Source organism: Diabrotica undecimpunctata, chromosome 9 (assembly GCF_040954645.1).
Source record: "Diabrotica undecimpunctata isolate CICGRU chromosome 9, icDiaUnde3, whole genome shotgun sequence".
Classification (NCBI taxonomy): Eukaryota; Metazoa; Arthropoda; class Insecta; order Coleoptera; family Chrysomelidae; genus Diabrotica; species Diabrotica undecimpunctata.
Genome location: NC_092811.1, coordinates 114445349 through 114460986, shown reverse-complemented (window position 1 = coordinate 114460986; position 15638 = coordinate 114445349). Strand labels below are relative to the sequence as shown.

General features: G+C 34.7%; 1 protein-coding gene across 4 annotated transcripts in view; it reads left to right on the top strand.

Moving 5' to 3' along the window:
• The window catches only part of LOC140450413 (band 7 protein AGAP004871), a 602043-nt gene that overhangs the window by 446295 nt on the left and 140110 nt on the right, over positions 1 to 15638 (top strand). For all 4 annotated transcript variants that reach the window (XM_072544034.1, XM_072544033.1, XM_072544036.1 and 1 more), the window contains exon 6: positions 2629 to 2809. In XM_072544034.1, coding sequence (XP_072400135.1) covers positions 2629 to 2809 — 181 coding nt within the window. The remainder of the gene's footprint in view (positions 1 to 2628; positions 2810 to 15638) is intronic.

The window sequence follows — 15638 nt, the reverse complement described above, 5'->3', positions numbered from 1 at the left end:
TTTGTTTGCGGCAGATCTGAATAGTTCAGCAGATGACAATCCGAACCATTGCCGCAAGTTTTGGAGCCACGAGTGTCTTCTCCTCCCTGGACCCCTTCTGCTGTCTATTTTCCCTTGGACGATCAGTTGTAGTACTCTATATTTATTATGTCTCATAACGTGACCCAAGTATTCCAACTTTCTTTTCTTTATACTTATTCCTACCTCTCTCTCTTTACCTATCCGGCGTAGTACCTCTTCGTTGGTCACGTGCTCAGTCCAGGATATACGTAATATACGTCGGTAAGCCCACATTTCGAAGGCCTCTACTTTTTTCATCAATGTTGCGGTCATTGTCCACGCCTCCATTCCATATAACAAAACCGGGAATACATAACATTTCAGAAGTCGAATTTTGAGAGGTAGGGTGAGGCTTTTAGAGGTGAAAATTTGCTTCATGCTAGTGAACGATGCTCTTGCCTTTTCTACTCTTATACGTATTTCCTTCGCTTGATCCCAATTTGAGTTAACTGTTGTTCCCAAGTAGATGTACGAATCCACGTGTTCAATTCTTTCATCGCCCAATATCAGTTGCTGTGGTGGTTGTTGGGTTTTGCTTACTAACATCCATTTGGTTTTTGTGATATTTAGTCTAAGTCCGTATTGTGCACTTGTTTTTTGTATCTTACTCATTAGGCAACTCAGTTCCTCCATGCTACTTGCTAGAATCACAGTGTCATCAGCATACCTTATGTTATTAATTATTTGTCCATTTATCTTTATGCCTTCTGTGCTTTTCTCCAGCGCTGTCTTAAATACTTCTTCTGAGTATATATTAAAGAGAATAGGAGACAAGATACAGCCCTGTCGTACCCCTTACTTGATCTCAATTTTATTGGTAAATGTAGATCCTACTTTCACTTTAGCTGTTTGGCCCCAATAGAGACTCGCTATTGTTCGAATGTCTCTGTAGTCGACTCCGATCTTATGGAGAACTTCAATTATCTCTTCAAAATCCATTGCAATATTTAATTTAAATACATTGCAAAGATACCCAAATATATATATATATATATATATATATATATATATATATATATATATATATATATATATATATATATATATATATATATATATATATATACACATATATATATTCCGTCGACGACGGAATAAAAAGAAAAATGAGAGAGGAGGACATCGAAGATGAGGAAAGAGGAGAGCATACGAAGAATAGAAAGCTCTCAACAAACTCACCACCGAATAAGCATGAATGATAACTAGATACCATAACTGAAATGATGAATAAGTTGGCAAATGATATCACAGAGATAAAGAATGATCAAAAGAGCAGTAAAGAAGCAATAGAACAGCTCATTGAAGATAAATAAAAAGTTAATGAAGGAAAACAAAGACATAAAACAAGAAAACATAGAAATCAAAGGAGAATTGAATGAAATCAAGGAGAATATGGAATTTATGGAAAAACAAAGGAGAAAAAACAATGTTTGAATGCTATAGTAATAGATATCTATGATCAAAGAGTAATAAAAGAGGCGATGCTGAATATATTCAAAACATATATGGGAATTGAGGTCAAAATCAAAGATGCATACAAGTTGGGAACAAAAATCTGCCTGATCGAACTAGAAGATCAGGAAGAAAAAATCAAAGTCATGAAGAACAAGTCCAAGCTATAAAACAACGAAGAAAAAATATATATCAACAACGACACCACAATGAAAGAAAGAAGGATACAAAAAACTATAAGAATAATTGCACGAGAAGCAAGAGATTAAGGTAACGACGTAAAGATTGGCACAAATAAATTGTAAGTAATTAAGGAAGAATGTAAATGGAGTAATAAAGAAAATAAGATAGACAAACTAAAAAACGGCATTGGAAAAACGATGGCAATGAACAAAGGCAATGAACAAGGACATAAGTAGTAGTAAAGCACTATACAAAGACCAGTATGGAAACTTAAACAAGAAGAAAGATAAGAAACGTTTACAAATTCACAAAGCAACTGCAATTAATGAGATTAAAAGTGTGAAAACAACGGCAACTGAAAAAAACGAGAATACCTGAAGGATGGACAATAGGAACATGGAACGTAAGAGGTCTCACCGGCAAGAAGGCTGAACTTGAAAATAGACATACTAGCAATTACAGAGACAAAAAGAAAAGGTAAGAGCACACAGTTTCTGGAAAATGGCCATTTTTTAATACTCAGTGGAGTACCCCCGTCAGAAAGAGCACGTGAAGGAGTTGGTTGTCTTATCAATGAACTTAGTATTAGAAGCCTTTATTTACATTTAGAATGAGCCTTAACGTACTATAATCTATTGTATTAGTTGGCATTGATCTATATTCTGTATTAAAAACAATAATTAAATGCATGCAATACTTAATCGATGATTAGTTAAAATTAAATCAGGTAAGGTTTATTGTTTGACAAAGGAAACCTACCCTGATTTTAGTAGAACCTTTAAATGAAAACTGTAAAGCACATGAGTGCTTCTCTGGTAAAAGAGTTAAAATATATCTTAAGTTATATTGCTTTGATTTATTCCGTTTGGTGCTCTTTTACTAAAAAAAATTGTACAAAAATTACATTCATTTTCAATATTATTTCTATTACAGTAAGGATGTCCGTCTACCTATTCAACTACAAAGAGCCATGGCCGCCGAAGCAGAAGCCGCTCGTGAAGCACGCGCCAAGGTCATCGCCGCTGAGGGAGAACAAAAGGCTTCTCGAGCTCTGCGCGAAGCTTCCGAAGTTATTGGAGATTCGCCAGCTGCGTTACAATTACGTTACTTGCAGGTAATGTTTTGCATGGGTTAACTTTGGCTTTTGCAGGAATGATTTTTATAGTAACGAAAGAGGAGCCATTGAAAACTGCAATTATATTTGTACAGTGAAAAAACTTTAACAATATAGGCTTTTTGATAAGATATTGAAACATATAGGAACCCCCTTAAGACAAATAAATTATTATTGTTATAAGTAATTATATATTTGGGCATTTATTTTACTAGTGTTTAAATTTCTCCTTCTGTTCTATTTTATTTCTTGCTATTCGCTTATTTAATGTTTTGTGTATATTCTACAATTTAAATTGCTAACAAAATTATTATTCTTTTCAGTGCTACTTTTCCTACATAATCTAAAAACATATGTTTCATCGTCGCATGCATTTATGATCTTAGTGAACATTATTTATTCTGCAGTCTCAGATACTAAATTAATTCTACAGTTTGCTCTACATTTTCATCGAATGTGCATATTACTCTATCACTTCGTTAATTTTATAAAGATGATAGTTAAGTTATATACTCTGAGGAGATTTTTAATGAAGCCCTCACAAACCTAGACATGGGAATCCGAGTGAACGGTGAATACATCAATAATATCCGCTACGCCGATGACACTGTGTTACTAGCAACCAGCCTAAACGATCTGCAGGCCTTACTAGACCGAGTGCGAACTGTGAGCGTAACATACGGACTGAACCTTAATACCAAGAAAACTAAATTCATGGTTGTCAGCCGTACAAATTTAGATCCCGGGGCACTAATGGCAGGTAGCGAAGAGATCCAGAGAGTCGACAAATTCACTTACCTCGGAACTACCCTCAACGTACAATGGGACTACGCTCAAGAGATTAGATCCAGAATTGAAATGGCACGGTCTACATTTATTAAGTTAAGATCCTGCTGTGCTGCAGTGATCTCAGTTTGGGAACCAAGATGCGGATAGTGAGGTGCTACGTTCTTCCAGTGTTACTATATGGAGTTGAAGCCTGGACACGCAAGCCACTGAAAAACGAATCGAAGCCTACGAGATGTGGATATACAGAAGGATACTAAAAATATCTTATGTGGACCATGTCACCAACGTTGAGGTCCTACAGCGCATGACAAAAGAAAAAAGTGCTTAATTTAATTAAACAACGTAAGCTTGAGTACCTCGGCCACGTGATGCGGAACGAAGAAAAATATCGAATTCTTCAACTCGTTATGCAGGGTAAAGTATTTGGCAGAAGAGGACCGGGACGCCGTCGTATCTCGTGGTTGAAAAATCTCCGACAATGGTTTGGGATGACCTCAGCGGAACTGTTTCGCAGAGCAGTCAACAAAACCATGATAGCCTTGATGATCGCCAACATCCGGACCGGATAAGGCACTGAAGAAGAAGAAGATAGTTAAGTAAGCAATTTGAATGGTTTACTAAGAAATCACATTTACTGCCATTAAAAATACGCTACTGCCATCATTTCTTATTATTCAAATCGGGTCATTTTTCGAACGCCTTAATAAAATCCAACGTTTTTCGATACTAATAGTCTCCCGGATAATTTAATACATTAGAATGGATAAGGTTTATATATGTGAAATTTATGAAATCGATTTCGTAAACTGTTGGGTGAAAAATATAGCATATAAAAGACGAAAATCGAAGTAAATTAAAACAATATTTGCTTATCTCATCCGATCCACCATAGAAAATGACAACAATTAGCTTATAAAGATGCTTGTAAATATCATAGATTGGTCAAGCCACCTGAAGAACATCAAACAGGACATATAAACATTCCAGCTAAAAAATTTTTAGAACTAAAGCTCTAATCCATTTTATAAACCAAGCATGATCTGATAAAAGAGAAGAGGATACACAAAAGAGAAAAACTTAAATACGGAACTTAAATATATAGAAAACTTAAGAGAGAGAAAGAAGCAGAAAAAAGAAGAAACAAGACAATGCAGAAGTCAGAATGGCGACCTATTAACAACAAGGAAAGATGTATTAAATATATGGGTAGAATACTTTAACCAGGCACTTAATATGGAGGAAAAAGACGAAAACCTGAAAGACGAAAGAGATGAGGTAAGGAGAGTAGATGAGAGGGAAGAGGAGCCACCAACGGTTCTTGAAATTAAAGAGGCAGGTAAACTAGCCAGAAACAAGTCACCCGGAATATATAATCTCCCAGCTGAACTATATAAAGAAGGTGGCCAAGATACCATTATGGCATTACAACAGCTTATAAAAGAAATATGGACACAGATATTCCCCAATGATTGGAATATTGGAATGCTTTGCACCATACACCAAAACGAGATATTTTTAAATGCTCTAACCACAAAGGAATTATGCTTCTAAATGCAGCGTATAAAATATTTTACACAGTACTATGTCACTGTATGGCACCATATGCAAAACAGATAGTAGAAAAATACCAGGCTGGTTTCAGAGGTGGTAAATTAACAATTCATCAGATTGCAAAACTGAAACAAATCCTGGCCTATGCTGATAATATCCATATTGTTGGAAGAACAGGAAACGCTGTACGAGGGGCCTATGTAGCATTAAATGAATCAGCTGGAATTTTTTTTTTTTTTAATAATAAACACCAACAAAACAAAGTATTATGAAAATAAGCACGCAACCACAAATATTACGACCACTCGTTATAGAAAACAACGTCATTGAAGTACTGAAAGAGTTTGTATACCTGGAAGCGCTCCTTTCCTTAACACTGAAAATAATACTACCGCAGAGATAAACCGCAGAATTTGCACAGCCAACAGAACTTTATAGAATATACCAGGAACCTGATATCGTAAAACATATTAAGATAGGACGTCTGAGGTAAATAGGACATGTAATGCGGATGAAACAAAATGACCCAGCTAGAAAAACGCTCCTTGATAGACCATTGGTCAGAGAAACTTAAAATTGCTACTTACGTGGAATGTTAAAACTTTATATAAAGCAGGCAAACTAGCAAATGCTGAAAACGAGATGAGACGAATGAAGTGAGGCATACTTGGTATGTGCGAGGTGAGATGGAAAGGAGAAGGATATGTTGATACAGTAAATGGCAACCGTTTCTATTATGCAGGAAAAGATGATGATGCCCAATCAGGTGTAGGAGTGTTGGTAAGGAGTGTTGTAGAGAGGTAGAAGTGTTGGTAACAGCCTCCATGAAACAACACACAAAAAGTTTCCTTCCAGTCAGCGACAGATTAATGATTGTCAAATTAAATGGACAACCATTCGACATCAATATAATACAAATATACGCACCGACAGCAGACAGCCCACACGAAGATCTTGAGATTTTCTATTCCGATATTGAAAAGTTCAAAAAACATAAAATCAGACGACGTCAACTCGGGAGATAGGAATGGGAGATTGGAATGCCAAAGTAGGAGCAGAAAAAGTCTAATCAGTCATCGGCCCATATGGTTTAGAAACCAGGAACGCACGAGGCACACGCTTTATTGAATTTTGCCAAGAGAACAACTTGGTGGTTCTTAATACATGGTTTAAATTACATAAAAGACGTCTATATAAGTAGAGGTCTCCTCAAGATTGCGAAGAAAATATTGTGAGGAACCAAATCGACTACATAAAAATTAACAAAAGGTTCCGTAATGGTATTCTAAATGTAAAAACGTACCCAAGCTATGACATAAATTCAGACCACAATCCTGTAGTCGCAACTATCCAATTATAACTGAAAAGAGTAGACAAGGCTAAACCCAGTCAGAGAATAGCATGGAGTAGTGCTGACCAAGGACAGCAACAGAAGTATGAAGACATGGTAGACACGCAGTTAGAGTCTAAGACAATAGCTCCCACTAAGGAAAAGACAAGAAAAGAAAACATTGAAGACATTTGAAGGAAAATTAAAAATACTGTCTTGAAGGTAGCAGACCAAAGTATACAGAAAGAAAACCGTAAACATAGAAAACCATGGATGACAAACGAAATATTACAAATTATGGAGAGATGACGGATGGTAAAAAACAAAAACCTAACAAGATACAAAGAACTCAACAGGGAAATTGGGAAAAAAAATAAATGTAGCTAAGGAAGAGTCGGTGAAAGAAAAATGTAAAGAGGTAGAAGATTTGCAAATGAAGCTTAAAGATAGAGAACTACACAGAAAGGTTAAAGAAGTAGCTGGAAAATGGAAACCTAAACACTTATCGATTGTAAGAAACAAGAAAAACCAAATGGAATTAGACCCTGAAAAACAGAAAAAAATGTGGGAGCAATATCTTAAAGATTTGTTTGGTGATCAGAGAACAGAAGAGCCCCCACAAATAGATACAGATGAAAAATTAAACATTCTCACCGAAGAAGTTTTGCAGGCAATAAAAGACGCAAAGAACATTTTAAACACCTAAGTGATAATGCTATCAGGAAATTAACATACCTCTGGACCTATGAACATGACATAATACCGCATGACTGGCTAACATCCACATATATAGCTCTTCCTAAAAAACAAAAAGCAAGGAACTGTGAAGACCATTAAACTGTATCCCTAATGAGTCATGCCCCTAAAATTTTTATGCGAATAATTTATAACCGAATTCACAATAAGTGAGAAGAATACCTGAGTCGTTCTCAATATGGTTTTAGAAAGGGTACAGGCACTAGAAAAGCAATTATCGGATTGACACTAACGGCAGAAAGGTATCTTATGGTTCAAAAACGGCTGTACGTGTGCTTTGTCGATTATAGAAAGGCTTTCGATCGCATCAAACACGGAAAATTAATTGAGGTGCTAAAAGAAGTAGGGTTGGACGGACACGACATAGCTATCATAACTAATACATACTGGAACCACACAGGATGCGTTCGAACAGAGAACGGAAACACCAAGTATATCAACATAGAACGAGGAGTGCGCCAAGGGTGCATTTTATCTCCCCCATTATTTAATGTATATGCCGAACATATAATTAGAGCTTCTCTTGAAGATCGCCCTGAAGGTGCGAAAAATATTGATGAACATATTATCAGAAGAAAGTCACAGGCTTGGCTTGGACATTAACTTTTCCAAAATCAAAATTCTGGTATTCCACAAAAACCCCCATGAACAAGTTACACCTAACATTCAAATAAATGGTATCACCATTCAGAGTTCCCAAAGCTTCATATACCTGGGCAGAGAACTAAATAGTCAACTAGACCACCCAAAAGAAATTAGAAGACGCATTGAAACAGCAAAATGTGGTTTCATGAATATGCGTGAAATGCTCTGTAATCCCAAGCTATCAGTCTCAATAAGATTGAGAACACTAAAGTTTTATGTGTGGTTTCTATTACTATCTGGTTGCGACCTGGACATTAAAGCAGTATGATGTCAACAAATTAAATTCATTTGAAATGTGGATGTACCGCCTAATGCTAAGAATAAGCTGGACCAGCAGAACTACGAATGAAGAAGTACTGAGAGCAATGAACACACGCCCTCATCTGGTCAATACTATCAAAATTAGAAATACGTCATATCTAGGGCACATAATGCGCAATACGGAATTTGAGCAGCTCCAAGTGATATTAGAAGGCAAGATTGAAGGTAAAAGGGGCATAGGTCGAAAGAAAAAATCTTGGCTACGAAACATCAGAGATTGGACCCACACAAGAGGAAATGAATTAATTCATCAAGCCCAGAACAGAGAGAAATTTGCCATATTGATCGCCACCCTCAACAGAGAAGGCACTTAGGAGGAGAAGGAAAATATGTATACCATTTCTCATTAAGCTATTCTCTTGAACCATTTACTTTACTACATAGGCTTATTTATATCTTAGTAGTAAAGAGTAGAGTGAAATGTAATGAGGATTTAAATAGAAATGATGAAAGCTCAATGCAAAATTCGACGCGATTCAACTCAAAAACAGAATATATTTGGATATCTTTTATGATTATTAGTTATAAATTCCTAGAGTCCAGTGAGGCTATGAGAGCAATAGTGGGCTAACGAACATTTTGTTGATAATTGAGTTATAGATTGCAATCACTTCTAACGACCTAAAGTTTTAAAGCAAAACCGGTCTAACCAACATTTTCATATATTATAACATAAATTTTGGCAGTAAGGTGATTTTGCATTATAGAAAATATCAAAAATTTGAAAACACGAATGGGCTAACCCGCGAAGTTGTGGAAGAGACCAAAATTGTTCAATACATAAATGCGTAATAGAATGCAAGAGTGGGCTAACCATCCTCCATCAGTAATATTTAATACCCAATTTAATATTGGATTCCATGCACCAATTAGGGATTTGTGCAAAAAATGTGATTTGTATAACAATAAAATAAAAATCTCAACAGTTCAAACAGAAAAACGTGAATTTGAAGTGACACTAGAGGTTCAATAACGAAAATCAGACTGTGCTAGATGTGGTATGCAACAAGATGCAGAGTATGCAAAACAAATTCCTGAAGAAATTACAGTAATTGCATTTGACTTGATGCGAATGTTGCCCACATCAGTTATCAGCACTGGAATTTCTTACTATAAACGCCAGTTGTGGATTTACGTCTTAGGAGTCCATAATTTGGCTACTAATAGTGCTCATATGTATGTTTGGAGCGAGACACAAGCATCACGAGGACCTCAAGAAATGGGATCCTGTTTACTGCATTATTTTAAAAATGTTGTTACAACAAAAAATGTAATACTATATTCCGATCAATGCGGAGGGCAGAACCATAATATTAAAATGGCTGTCCTTTGCGATTTTATTGTGTCACATCCTGATATTGTGGTGGAAAATATTGATCATAAGTTTTTAGTTAGCGGACATTCTTACCTTGCCTGTGACCAAGATTTCGGAGTAATAGGTAAGCAAAAAAGATTTTTTTAAGATATCTACGTACCTGACGATTAGATAAAGTTAATAGCACATGCACGAAAGAAAGCACATTTTACGGTAATAAAGATGACAGAAAACGATTTTTATTTTACTAAGAAATTAGAAAGAAATACATATAACAAATCGCAAACTTGATACACAAAAATCAAAAGTCCAATGGTTACAGGACATCCAGGGAAATACTTCAGCTAGATTATCTTTATCCCTAAGGACGTCCAATAACCGAAGCAAAAAAAAAGATCTTTTGGAATTACTTTCATTTATACCTTCAATACATCATGGATTTTACACAAGCACCAGAACAATAAGATCCACTATACAGCAAAAAGAAGAGTTCATTAACGATGAAGATTAAGTATTTTTGTTACTTTGTTTTTTAATAAAGCATATTTTCAACATTGATACTGCTTAATTGTATTGTACTCTAGGTCTAATCCACATTCCTATTAAAATTTTTAAGGGCACACTGATGCAAAAGCGGTCTAATCCACAAAAAAAGCTGAAATTTTTATATTTTTGTTAAATATACTGCAAGATCTTCGAGTTTTTTGTTATTAGTTAATGATTTGTAAACAATGACCAGCTTTTGGCATCATCTTTTAATTTTATAAAATTTCAAAAAAACGCGTATATTCTTGGTTCATGTAAATCCACTATTCAATATTTGGGGTTAGCCCACTCTTGCTCTCATAGCCTCTGAACTATATTTCGCTTTTAACTACGCTATCGGATTGTGTTCTTCTAAATTTCTGTATAGAATACATTCTCAAAACTTGATCACGTTTGGGGACTGTGGTTTAGTTCCCATTTTACAACACAAGCCTTTATATTTCTACAATTTAAATATCAATGCACATTTTCAATGGCTCCATTTATTGCTAGTGGGTTTTGGTGTTATATATTTAATGGATGTCGCATGTAGGTGTGATATTTTATATTTTAGACCTGTTTTACACCTGTAACATATTTATTCCACCAACAATAAATTGATGGGTTTAATTTCAGTTGTACAAACACATATTCAACACCGTTTAATGATATGTAAATATGTAATGAAGGACGTACGTTTTCGATCGTTGTAAATATTAGGGTTTTACAAAAATTTCCTATATATAACTTAGATTACTTTATTTAGAACTTGTAAGGTTTTTGTAGTTACAATTATTTATACCTAAATTTTATAAATGATTTTACCTTTGTAATATAATCGGATGTGAGAACAAAATTAATTTATGGATGAAATACAACAAGGAAACACTGACCTAATATAAAACTTTTTAACTGCATTGTCAACTTTAATAATATAATAATGCTGTAAATTTGTAAATTTTGAAACAAGCATGATATGTAAATAATTAATAAAAACTACACACACCGGCAAAATCGGCAAAATTAACGGAACACCTTAAAAATGGGACATGTTAGATGTCTAAAATTTCCTAAACCTGTTGTCCGATTTTAGTGATTTTTTTAGTATGTTATAGTTATATTATTTAAGAGTATCGATGTAATAATATTGTTGCTAGACAGATCAATGTCATTTTATACTGGGTGTAACAATTATAATGTGTTTTTTCGTTTTTTTCTTAAAGTTCGGAATACCCTGTGGAATATTCTAGCATATATAAAATATTGAAATTAAAACTTAATCATAGCCTCAGACTTACTTAACATTTTCTTTTTTGATTCATTTTTTTGTGTTTGATAATAAAAAAGTTAGGTACGTTAACAACTAGCCACGTTTTTCATTAATAAATCCTCATTTTCTGCTTAGATTAATAAACAAGCCTAAAGTAGGCTATGAGAAGTTAACAATTTAATACACACACCATAAATTTAAAGGAATAAGTTATTAATGCAATATTTCTTTATATTTGTATTTTATAGACTATATCTACATAGCTTTGAATGCTCCTTGTCACAAGAAAGTCTTAAATGTCAAATTAAATTGTTTATTTGTATTGTGTTTTATATTTTACAGTAGTGTTGTCTGTTGATAACAAGTACAAACTTGTATTTAATTGATAATTTAATTTGTTTGAGTTTGTGGGATGCGATTTTTCTTTTGATTTGTTCTAATCAGTGGTGTTCTTATTGCAAAGAGTAAGCAAAACTACTGCTAGGGCCGTAACAATGGTCGAAAATGGTCGAACGTACAGGGAAGTTGCTGGGATATTTAGTAAATCGCCATCAACCATCCATCGTTGTGTAAGTCGTTGGAGACAAACCGAGGAGTATGTAAGAAGAAGGGGACAAGGTAGAAAACGTTTAACCACGGTTGTAGATGATCGATTTATAACGTTGCAAACATTACGTAGTAGACGTCAAACGGCAGTTTAAACCAAAAACCTGTTGCAAAATGTTTGTGGAACTACCATAAGTGAGAGCACAGTAAGAAGGAGACTTAAAGAAGCCGGTCTCAAGTCATATGTGCCAATAAAAGCTCCCAGACTCCAGAGACACTATCGTTTAGCACGACTAGAATTTGATCGAGTACATCAAAATTGGAATGATAACCACTGGAGTCAAATTCTCTTTACGGACGAGAGCCGTTTCTATGTAAATTACATCGACGGTAGAGAAAGATTGTATCGACGCCAAGGAGAACGAAATGCCCCTTTCAATTTTACTACGACCGTACCTTTTGGTGGAAGTTCAATTATGGTGTGAGGCGGTATATATTTGGGAGCAAGAACAGATTTAGTGGTGATTGATGATGGAGCAAGCAGATAGGTATATCAGAGATATTCTCCAAGATAATGTGGTACCTTTTGCACCATATATTGGCGGAAATTTTATTTTAATGCAGGATAATGCGCGCCCACACGTCGCAGGTTGTGACGTATACACACAAGTGGGTATAACAACGATGAAGTGGCCAGCTTGTTCCCCAGACCTGAACCCGATAGAGCATGTGTGGGACATGCTAGACAGAAAACTTAGGGCACGGGTTCCTGCTATTCAAAACAGAGAGGAAGTCAGAATTGGTTTGATTGAGGAATGGGAGAGACTGCCTCAACAACTGATCGATAGCGTTATCAGAAGTATGAGAAGACGAATAACTGCAGTTGTAGTGGCTCGTGGGGGAAACACACGCTATTAAAGCCAAAAAATAATGCATAAAAAACCAATTTAAGTTCAAACTGTACAATAAAGTTAATGTGTTTAAAATCCGTATTTTGTTTGAGTCTGACATCTTTGTGTTTTATTTCTTCTTAAACAGGTTTCATTACTCATATACTCATTACTACCATTGTAATATAAATTCAAAATACTTCACCAACAATCGTATTATAATATTATCTAAAGAATATTAACAATATATAGACTAGAGAGAAATACTCAAATTTTATGGTTGTTCCTTTAAATATGCTGGTGAAACTAAGCAGAAAATGAGCATTTATTCATGAAAAACATGGCTAGTTGTTAAAGTACCTAACTTTTTTATTACCTAACACAAGCAAATGAATCAAAAAAGAAAATGTTAAGAAAGCCTGAGACTATAATTGAGTTTTAATTTCAATATTTTATATATGCTAGAATATGACACAGGGTGTTCCGAACTTTAAGGAAAAAACACAGTATGATTTTTACACCCGGTATAAAATGACACTGACCTGTCTAGCAACAATATTATTACATCGACATTCTTAAATATTATAACTATAACATGCTAAAAAAATCGCTCAAATCGGACAATAGGTTTAAGAAATTCGATACATCTAACATGACCCATTGTTAAGGTGTGCCGTTAATTTTGCCGGTGAGTGTATATAGTCCAGTCATCAGAGAGTTGACATCTAAAAATCATACGAACAAGCAGAATTTTGCAGAGAATATTAATTTTGGGATCCCAAAAAAGATGCAAAAAAGTTTTAAAAACACTTTTACGTCCTGGATTCCCCCTAAAACGGGGGTAAAAATGCAAAAAAATTGATTTAACAAGAATCTGTACACCTTAGAAAAAAATGTTTCAAATAAAAAATGTAGCTGAGATAATTTTAAATAAAAATATTAAGAAGCATTTTTTGTGTAGAATAAACCGTTCTCTCAAAAACAACGCTTAAAGTGACTGTCGATTTTGCATGTCAGTTACTTGCGCGAAATCAATGTTCAATAAAATTTGATGCGTTTTAAATGTAAAGAGTGCAGCTTTCGTATGCAGTTTTTGTATTTTGCCAAGGATAAACTCAGTTTTTATAAAGGTTTTAACCCTTAACTGGCGACGTGCCACAGTTGCCACACAACTGGTGACGTGCCGTCAAATTGACACCGCCATCAAATTAATATTAAGAAGTTGCGAATGTTTTTATTTTTAAATTACTAACGCGTAAATACACCTCGTAAAGTGTCATTATTAAAAAAAAATTGTTGCAACTGATTACAGTATTTATTTAGATAATCCGGATTAATGCGTCAACAAAAAAAACAAAGATTTACTAATTAAACGTTTTACTAACATTTTCTCAAAAAACAATAAATTTAATTACAAAACATTCAAAAAGATAGTTCATTTACCACGCTTATTAACAAAATAAATCACATCTTTGCTTTACTTAGAAAAATGCAATGGGTAAACTTAGGCAAAAATAGGTATAAAATATAAAAAAGATAGTTCATTTACCACGCTTATTAACAAAATAAATCACATCTTTGCTTTACTTAGAAAAATGCATTGGTAAACTTAGGCAAAAATAGGTATAAAATAAATAAAAGCATACGATACTTAGCGTAGACTGTAAAAAGTATTACAATTTTTTTTTAAACAGTCCAAACAAGTTGGTCTCTTGCATTCAACACACGCATAAGCAGTTCCTTTTTTTAGCCTTGGCGGACAGATAAGGCAGGTTTTTCTATTTGCAACTTCTCGTTCACTGTTTCGACAACCGGAACTGGAACCTTAAGTATTCTACTAATATTTATTAGAATTTCTCTAGGAATTCGTGTCTTGGGTAGTCTTCTGGTAAGCAGTGGTGTTACTAAATCATGTGCTAAACTTTTGATAAATTCGAATCGAGTTATTTTCTCTTCAGAATTTGCCGAATATTACACAATATATACATTTGTAGAAGCTATGTCGACAACTCTATAAAATATTGACATTGGCCATCTACATGTACGGCGACTGCTCGAATATTTGCTTCAAGATCATCTACTCCACCCTTTGCCGCGTTATAAAATGCAATACTTTCAGGCTTTCCAGAATCACCGTCAATACTTTCACTGTGGTGCATCGATGAAACAAGTATAACCGCCTTGTTTCGCTTTGGCACATGAGAAAGAAGCGTTAGTGCTTTAGTAAAGCAATAAACAGATTCGTCAACTTTTCTGGAAACCATTGGAAGGAACGCCTGTGAAATTTCCTTCTTATTTTTTTTTTCAACGTACCTACGTATATCAAACCTTTCATCTTTAGGATATCCACTAGTTCTATGGAGGAAAACCAGTTATCGGGGGTAATGCTCCTATTTGTCTCTGGTTCGGGTATCACTTAGACACATTACTTTAATTCCAGATACATTACTTTAATTTTGCAGGCTTTTGTGGCATGTAGATCTTGAATTTACATCTCTCTCTAAATCCAATAAGCATTATATCGCTGCATCCAGTGGTACCAATACAATATAGATCATGACAGTTCTGTATAAACATGTAAAAAACATCAGAAATAGCAGCATATGAATCAATCTTCTTTCTTTCATCGCATGTAAAAGGATTGTCAAATCTCAGGCGCTTATAACGGTCAAGAATCTTTTCTTCGACATTACAAAACGGAAGATATCTCGGCCAGTTCCGTCCGTAGCAAAGAATGAGTCGACATCTTCATGATACGATTTAAATATTGATGAATATAACAGCAATCCTAAGAAAGCTCTAAACTCAACTGTGTCTACATCAGCTAATTCTGACCTGTTATCATTTGCATACTTGCTCCTTAGAGTAGATAATTTCTGATTGGTCCACTC